At 39.1% G+C, this 9342-nt stretch overlaps 1 protein-coding gene across 1 annotated transcript; it reads left to right on the top strand.

Annotated features, from left to right (window-relative positions):
* The first annotated feature begins 4730 nt into the window (after nt 1-4730).
* LOC116316407 lies at nt 4731-8916 on the top strand. Its single transcript, XM_039608174.1, has 6 exons — nt 4731-5247; nt 5358-5442; nt 5787-6820; nt 6951-7106; nt 7973-8065; nt 8430-8916. The coding sequence occupies exons 3-6, from the start codon at nt 6023-6025 to the stop codon at nt 8748-8750; spliced, it is 1368 nt and encodes a 455-aa protein (XP_039464108.1). The 5' UTR covers nt 4731-5247; nt 5358-5442; nt 5787-6022; the 3' UTR covers nt 8751-8916.
* Nucleotides 8917-9342: the final 426 nt, after the last annotated feature.

Raw genomic sequence — 9342 nt, 5'->3', positions numbered from 1 at the left:
TTTTTTTTAATTAAACTGATTTTCAATAGTACAACCAACGTCTAACTTTTCTTTGCTCCCCAGCACTGAAAAAAGTCTAACATGCAGTCATTCATTCAATCTAATAAGTGCCATTCAAAACAGAATAAAATCATTGATTTGATTGTGAAACCCTTTCATTTTGCATTTTAAAATACCACTTTTGATTTGGATGAAACTAAATATCTGTACAAAGGACACAACGCAAAGTTTTTGATTTCTCTCAAAACATATATTTCTTTTCATGTTGAACAGATAATATCTTTAATTTGAGTCAAAGTGATTTGCACTTGAACACGCCCACCAGAAACCAGAAACCGGGACCCATTTTTGTTCTGCATGGCTGCTGGAAACATCGTGTCACATCTTTGATTAATTTCATCTGAAAATAAACGTAAGTAAAGCCAAGTGTGTTACAAAAGCTTTTATAATTTGTATTGCCAAAATTGCAGAAAATAACCACATTTAAGCTGGGTCGACAGCCACCCCCAATTTTTGCATGATTGTAGCTGCTAGCTACAAGCTAGCTAGCTATCCGGCGCAACGTTAGAACTGGTTACCAGCAACCGACCATCACAGTCGGGAATGCAAGTTAGGCAAAAAGCCGTTTTTTACCAGCCGTTTTTTTACTAACTAGCTAGCGTTACCACGGTGCATCGGTGGTGGATACAGCTAGCAGGTTAGTTAGCAGCTAGTATAACTCCGTGCTCCGCTTTGTTTGAATTTTTCTGGTGAGCTCGCGGTTTCTAGACACAAAAAAAAAATTTTGTGCGCGCACGTTTGTCTCTGTCTCTCTTCATATAAATATCTGTGTGTTATGTGTGTGTACACCGAGCGCAAAAGATAATTATTAATGTGCATGATTTAGAGACAGAAATAACCCGCCAGCATATAAGATGAATGGCATAAGACTAATTCCTTCAATTGACTTTCAGGCGCGGCTCGGAAAAATGTGCATTTTCTGAAGAAATTTTAATTTTAACAGCAAAAAATTGACCCTATGCCAAACTTAGTCGCTAATGGCTGGTCTGTAGACTGTTTGGTAAACCTAAATCAAATTATAGTACTAGCCTTTTATAAGGATGTGTATGTCATGTTACGTATTTCTTGGTTTTTCTATGTTATGTGTTTTATAGAGAAGTAACATTATTATTATTTTTTTGTATGCTTTCAGAACCACAGATCGCTCCATCCATTCCATGGCTGAAGCATACATTTTCATTTAATCTGAACACGTATCATTTTGCATTTACACTGCACATCCTTTTTAAACATTTTATAATAATCTAGACCCTCCCTCATTATCCTCTCATTCACCTTGCTGATGTGTTGGCATTATTGTGTGCAATAATTGCTCTCTCGGCTTCACCCAGGTGTGTGTTCAGTGCTGGTTGTGTAGGGAGATGTGCCCCATTTCCCCTTTTCTAGTCTTCGTAATTGAAAAGCACTCTGAAAATCACTTTTGTAGTAGTAAGTAATATTGCTATTGCATTAGTTACATCCGTTGTGTGAGTTAGTAAGAGATCCTTGTCCACTAATTTCCTCTGTCCAGTTATAAATGCAGCAACATTTTCTATGGAGGGCAAAGGGAACATTTCATTTTGGTTGTGTCCTGTTATTTTGGAGTGTAACTACTTAACGAGTAACTGAAGCCTAACAACTTGTTTTGCTTAGAAACTGTTATAATGGGTTTTTACAAGGCAATCTTTCAGTTTTGGGCAGTTTTTGACATTTCTGTGTACACTTGTTAAATTCTACCCTTTTTGGTCTAACTCTTACACATGGTTTACATTGGCCACAGGAACACTTCGAAGTGGTGCGCTTAGGAAAATCACACACTGTCAGCTGCTCCGCTGTTCACACCAGATGCATATTTCTCCACAACGGTCCAAAAGTGCTTCTGTTCATCTGTTTATTCAGAGCTTAACCCCCCCCCCCACACACACACAGACACACACACACACACACACACACACACACACACACATTTACTATTGCAGGCCGTGAGGTCCCGCAGCCTTGCGCACCTGCACCTGTGGGCAGTCACATGAAATTAATTTCAGCCAATCACAAAATTCAAATGCAATAGCCACCTTTCAACCCTAAGAGGGCAGTACTAAGACATTTTTAGACCAAAAAGTGTAAAAAAAATTTAACAAGTTTACATGAAATTGTAAAAGAAATGCCCAGTAACTGAAAGGTTGCATAGGTAAAGACTCACTAATACAGTTTATAAGCAGAAAAAAGCTGATTTGAGGTTGAATTGCTGTTTAAGTAGTGCGACGTGTCAATCACAGCTCAGCCTGCCACCCACATGAATGCTGATCCATCAGGCACCGCCCCCTTCTGAGGCATTTCTTCAAACAGAGTTTGACTAGGGATGTAATCTTGGGGGGGAATTACTCTCAACACAAAAAGGAAAAGCCCTCCATTATTTTCTCATTCTCATACTGATGGAAGGGCTGGTCAAATAAATTGTCATTGCAGCAGATGGACAAATTCATTTTTGGAATTCTATATATCGAACCAATACAAACATTACCTGTTTGGGAATTTAATATATTCCCTTTGTTTCCTTAGTTATCGGATGTGGAAATGCAAGGACTGCAGCCTGTCATTTTCAGGAAAATCTGAGCTACTACAACATTATCGCCTTGATCATCGGTTTCATGGCAGGCACCGTCCTTACCCATGCATTCATGAAAATTGCCCCTGTTCATCCAGGACATGGAACGGTCTACAAAAACATCTAGCTAGGAACCATCTTTCTCAGGAGTCCACACAAAAAGCCTCTTCATTCAAGTGCTACATTTGTGACCACAATCAGCTTTCCACAGAGTATGATTTTTTTCAACATATCAATCAACATTTAAAAAAAAAATGAACTTGTCTCTTGTATGTTTAATGGTTGCTCATACAAAAGCAATATATATGGCAGTTTCAAGACCCATAAATGGAGAAAACATAATTCATGCACTGTTAAAGACTTAAAAAGTGGAATATTTGTCACATCATCTATCAGCTGCTATCCTACAGACTCGTTGAACTCTGAATTGAATGAGCCAACCATCACAGACTCAAGAGATTTTGAAAAGGAAGTTGAACTGAAATTAGCTTCACTTTTACTTAAATTGGAACACACATACTTAGTTTCCAGTACAGCTGTGAATGAATTGCTTGAGGAGCTACATCTTATAGGAACTGTCTCTGTGCGAGTTAGTCAAAACACAATTAGTCAGTTTTTGGGAGATAACAACTGTCATGTGGAAGCATCAGTGGTTGAAGAGCTAGCCACTGCACTTTGTTCTTCAAACCCAATTCAAAAAGCAATAGTGAAACAAGGTCCATTGTCTACTTCTTGGAAGCGCAAATCATATTATAAAAGAGAATTTGGTGTAGTGTCACCAGTGGAATATATTCTTGATAAAAGAAAACAAAAATCACTACAATATGTATCTGTGCTGAAAACATTGCAGCAGCTTCTAAGTTCAGATACTATTTTGTTAAAGACTGCCAATTTGAAAGAGAGATATGAGTCTCCTCTGAGTGATAAAGCAGTTTATAGTTGTCCCTTTGATGGTGAATTTTTCCGAAACAACAAACTTCTGTCTCAAGACTGTGCAATTTCAATAAATCTCTATATCGATGATTTTGAAATATGTAATCCAATTGGGACATCACGAAGAAAACATAAAATCTGTGCCCTCTATTGGACCTTAGCTAATCTGTCCCTTGGTTGTCAATCTTCACTGTCATCAATACACTTGGCTCTGCTGGTCAGAAGTGATGATTTGAAGGTGTATGGCTATGAAGCAGTGCTTGAGCCTCTCATTAGTGATTTAATTTCCTTGGAAAACCACGGTGTGTTTTTGCCAAAGTTAGGGAAATTTGTTAAGGGAACAGTACAGTGCATAATAGCTGATAACCTTGGAGCCCACGGCATCGCTGGATTTGTTGAAAATTTTTCAAGTGGTCATCTGTGCCGATTTTGTACAGCTTCAAGATCAGAAATTCAAACCAAGGCATTAGATAGTGGCATTTTTATTTCAAGAACAGAAGAGATTCATTCTGATCATCTTAAAATCATAGAGGAAAAATCTCTGGACAATTTCTGTGGTGTAAAGAAGAGATGTGTCCTTGCTGAGAAACTGAGTCATTTCAAAGTAACTACTGGTTTCCCCCCAGATCTGGTCCATGATCTATTTGAAGGGATTGTTCCTGCAGAGATAGCTCTATGTCTTTCCATCTTCACGTCTAAGAAATATTTTACACATGCATATTTAAATGACTGTATACTGAATTTCCCCTTTAAGTGGACTGACAAAGTAAATCGTCCCCATCCAGTGCCATTGAACTTTGTATCTCGAAAGACAATAGGTGGCAATTCACACGAAAATTGGAGTCTGTTAAGGTTTTTCCCCCTCCTTGTTGGCCAGAAGGTGCCTGCTGATGAACCTGCATGGAAAATATTGACAGATCTAAAGGATATTGTGGATATAATCGTCTCACCTGTTCATACAGAGGAGTCAGTTGCATATTTGAATTTCAAGATCTCCGAGCACAGAGTGCGACTCAAAGAGGTTTTCCCAGACTACAACTTGCTGCCTAAGCACCATTTCTTGGAGCATTATCCTCAGCTTATTCGTCAGTTTGGACCATTACGCTGTCTGTGGACTTTGAGATTCGAAGCCAAGCACAGTTTTTTTAAAAGAGTTGTTCGATACACAAAGTCTTTCAAGAATGTGCTGTTATCTTTGGCAGAACGACACCAATTTCACATGGCACAGCAGATGTTGATGTACCCTAACAAACCTCTCCTGGAAGTATCAAATGTTTCAACTCTTTCTATTGATGTGTTGAAAGAGGAGATTGCACAAGCAATACGGTTGAAACACCCAACAGTGGACCATGTGTGTCTGGCAAAGAATATCACTTACAATGGATTCAACTACAGAACTGAAATGATCCTTGCATATGGATCTTTGGCTGGGATCCCTAAATTCACTGAAATCATCCACATGTTGGTTCTGAAGGACAAGCTGTTTTTCATTGTTCGCAAGCTGAGGGCGTGGCATTGGGAGCATTTCAGGGCCTTTGAACTTCAAGTGAGCCCCAACAAGGACATTTTGCTTTTGGGGCCAGATGAACTGACAGATCCATATCCATTGGTGGATTATACTGTAGGAGGAATGCGTTTGATTACCTTAAAGAGATATATTCAAGTTTAAGGTCTGCATTGACATAGCACTTACAATTTTAACCTGATCATCTTTATGCCAACACAAGGAGATTGTAAATGGGAACTAATGCCTCCTCCCTCCCTTGCTCCTTTTCTATAGATATCCTGGACGTGTTTTGACATTAAATTCCTGCGCTACATAAGTAGTTTGTGCACAGTCTACATCAACCCTTCAACACGCACAGGTAAGAATGACAGTTGTGACTTGTAACATTTATTCCTAACCTGGTCTTCTCTTGCCTCCTCTGGTCTCCATGGAAGAGCATGTCCACAAAAAAGTCAAGGTTGGACTTAGACCACACTTTATCTTCTGTGCAATACAGGCTAGAAAAGTCCATGACATAACTGGACCACTTTTGGCTTTGTAAAATGTCCTTTGTATAGGATAAGGTGTGGTTGTACACACTAAACATGCAATCCAAATTTGCAGTCTTCTGTGAGAGTACCCTTATAACATATGTTCAAAAACGTGCAGTGGGAGCTGATACTGTGTTGTGTCTCTTTCCTTTTTGTTATTTTATGTTGTAAGTTTTGTGTACAACTAGCGCTGAGAGGCAACTTGATCCACAAATATGGCAAATCCCATACGACTCCTCATTTTGTTGAGTGACAATAGCTCTGAGAGGATGGATCTATCAAGGGTGCCAGACACAGTTGAAGAGCTCATTGAACAAGTTAGAGTCATGCAAAGTTGCTGGAGGTATCAGGCTGCAATATAAAGATGTAGACTTTGGTGGAACATTTGTGAACTTGAACTCAACCTCCATGATCAAGGATCTTACCACCATCAAGGTCATACCGTCTGCTACTGAAACATTAATTTTAGAATTTGTAGAAAGTGACCTAGATACAAGCTCCATCTCAACACACACTGATGACACAGTCATACTAAGCAGCAGCTCCTCTGAGAAACTCCGCACAGAGCCCTGGCCAAAGGAGTTCAACATCCCACAATTCTCTTTTGAAACAGAAGGTCAACTTGAGAAAGGGAATGCGGAATACACAAAGGACCAAACCAGACTCACACCTACATCAAAAATGTTGTCCGACATTCTGGAAAGACTGGCAGAGAAGATTTTCTCCTACAAGGCGTACCCCAGTGATGCAGACCTGAGTGACGTTGCGGAGGCTCTGACAAGGAAACATCCCTGCTTGAGGCAACCAGACTCCTTCAATGAGAGCTACAGATGGAAACTCAGACTAAAGACTAAGATGAGCAATTACCGCACTCAGCTTAAGTCACATGGACTTGCATCTGAGCTCTTAGTAAATACCCTCAAATCAAAGTCACGAGAAGATCCTTTTCCCAAGCCAGCCAAGAACAACAAAAAGGCAAGAAGAGGTGAGGCCAATTACTATCCTCAGACCAGCAGTAAGAATCCAGAAAGCCTAGAACTAGAGCGAATATCTCTCCTGACTGAATTAAAGAAGAGAAACAATGAGAAAACTGTACGAGAGCAGATGGCCAGGACCTTCGAATTCAGGAGGAAAGAGGTTGTGGATAAGAAGCCTGACATCAAGAACCTCTTGGAAAGATGTCCAGGTCTATTTCAGATGGAAGAGGTATAACTTTAACTTTTTTGTACTAATGCCTTTTATCATAGTTTGGAAATGGGAAATATATGTTTTGACTTTTTCTTGTTGGAAGTTGGTCTTTAAAAAAATGTATTGTACACTGTCTACTCATGTACAGATTAATGCAGAGTTTCTGCGGGTTACTGCAGTTCCCCTGCTAACCAGATTCATGGCCCAGCTGGACAAGCACTCCCCACAGCTACTTAAAATAATCAGAAAGAAAGGAGGGACAACCAAAGCAAAAACTGCCATAATCCTAGAGTTTCTTGATCAGGTAGGGTGTATATAATTAACTATTAACATGACAGTTAGCATTTTAACCCCTGTATCTAGTGAGAATTTGTATCCTGTTACAGTTTTATTTTGGTAACGTCAGTGATTATGGCTGTGACCTTTTAAAATGTTGAAAGGAAGTGTGGGCTTTGTCCTTGAATGAATGAAGAGATTTATTGTCATTATACAAGTACAGAGCACAACTACAACAAAATTTATTTTGGAGACACATTTTCACTCTCACTCGCCAGATACACATACATACATATATACGTATAAACTTTTATTTAGGGACAAGAAAGCATATGCTGCTTTTCCACCGACAGAACACGGTGTGGCTCAGTTCACTTTAGCCCCCTGCGGACTCTTTTCCACCGCCTTTACACCTCATTGGCCCGGGTGTGTGTGGTGCCCACGTAATGTGATATAGAAGCGCTCCCACAAAAGGCTTTAAAAAAAAACTCCCAGCAACCATAATCCATTGACTTTGGACCATGGCGACTTCCTCCACAAGAACCAAAAATCAAACCAATCAAAATGAACCACAGACAGAGCAAAGTACAAAAACACACATATATTGCGATTGTTGTTGTTCTTCGGGCTGTGATGTTGCGGACAAAGACTTTTGCGCGCGACTTTTCATAGCCAGATGGGTTCGCCCCTGTTCCCAGTTACGTCCGCTTTATGTTTCCACCGCAACAAGCGAGTTCATCCGCGCTAAACTGAACTGCTCTCAAGCGCACCGTGCCGATTTGTCAGTGGAAAAGGGGCATTAGTCACCTCATGAGGATAGAGAGGTGAAAAAAAATTCCTTTCATGCAGCATACTCTCCATATTGCATAGTAACAATTTTAACTGTTCCTGCAGGATGCTGATGCTGACATTAGGAGGGAGTGTGTACTTAAATCTCTCATTATCTACCTTGGAGAACGTGTTGAGGACTTGATAAAAGAATACATGGTATGTCCATATCTGTTCTGTCTCTACATGAGATGCAGTCTCTTGATGTAAATTTGACAACTCTGCTATTAAATGCAGTGATTAATGTAGAACAGCAACGATTAATCAACTCATCAAGTTAATATCTTAGGGTTCTGTATTGTTTTCTTTTTTTTCTTGGGCTTTCTGGAACATTCATGAAAATGTTCCACCATTGATTAAATTTAATGATTATGCAATTCACAATCTGATTAGTCAAATAATTGTTCTAATAGTCTGTGACCAAACAACTATCAAAATAGTAGTTTATTATGGTCAAAGATTTATCAGGTGTGCCAGACTTCAGTTCTTCACTTGTACATTTTGTTCCATATTTTACCTCAAGATATCCCAGAAAGATGAAGCTGAGGAAGAGCTGCAGAGTACCACCATGGCACTCTTCGTCTTCAGGGACAACTCAAGCCTCCTACATCAGCCTCGAGACATCGGGATAATCATTGATGGTGTGGAAGTCCTGAATGAGTTGCCTTCTGTGGCAGCTGGAGTGGCAATGGTCTTTGGACTTTGTTATGCTCTTAATATGGAATATCCACGAGGATTCAGGTTCACCTTTGAGGCTCTTCAAAAGATTATGATGGAGCTTGACTTTAACAAGATGACCTCTAAGATTCGCAAACTTAATTGTGAACTTAACACTGCACAGTAGTGTGTTTGCATGCATGTGTGCATGTGTATGTGCACATGCATGTGCATGTGTGCTTGGTTATTTTGCTTGGTTGGCCTGCAGTGGTATTCTACATTCAAAAATTATAAGAACACCCATTTGAAAGGGAGATTTAAGTTGATTTCATTGATACATGTGTAGATTTTTTTTTTTTTTTTTTTGTACAGGCACAGTGCACATAAACATTTTTGAGTACTTGCAAATTGGTTTAAAAAGAGTTTTGGTTTTATGCCAGTTTTAGACAGGTTGCAGGTTTTATACCAGTTCTAAAAAGATTGCAGGTTTTATACTGGTTTTCAAAAGATTGCAGGTTTTATACTGGTTTTCAAAAGATTGCAGGTTTTATAAAACAAACATTTCTCTAATCATTTCTGCCGTAGCACTAAATCTTTATATTACTAATCCTCTCTATTGATTATAGTTAAAATGGTTTGGAACAATAAATAATTTTGAAATAATTGGTTGGCCAACTGTCTTGTTTTTATAGGAAATGCAGAGCATTTTTGAACTGAAATAAATGAAATGTAAAAATATAGTTTGAATATATGTAAATCAATTACCTGGCTTCAACACA

This window comes from Oreochromis aureus, linkage group 3 (assembly GCF_013358895.1).
Source record: "Oreochromis aureus strain Israel breed Guangdong linkage group 3, ZZ_aureus, whole genome shotgun sequence".
Taxonomy (NCBI): domain Eukaryota; kingdom Metazoa; phylum Chordata; class Actinopteri; order Cichliformes; family Cichlidae; genus Oreochromis; species Oreochromis aureus.
Note: the sequence above shows the minus strand (reverse complement) of the source record. Positions and strands in the feature narration are given on the sequence as shown.

Bases quoted from the DNA above. Each gene is read 5' to 3' on its own strand.
- LOC116316407 (XM_039608174.1), top strand. From the start codon at position 6,023: ATGATCAAGGATCTTACCACCATCAAGGTCATACCGTCTGCTACTGAA. The intron at 6,821-6,950 runs GTATAACTTTAA...ACTCATGTACAG, and splicing joins GTCTATTTCAGATGGAAGAG to ATTAATGCAGAGTTTCTGCG. The intron at 7,107-7,972 runs GTAGGGTGTATA...CTGTTCCTGCAG, and splicing joins TCCTAGAGTTTCTTGATCAG to GATGCTGATGCTGACATTAG.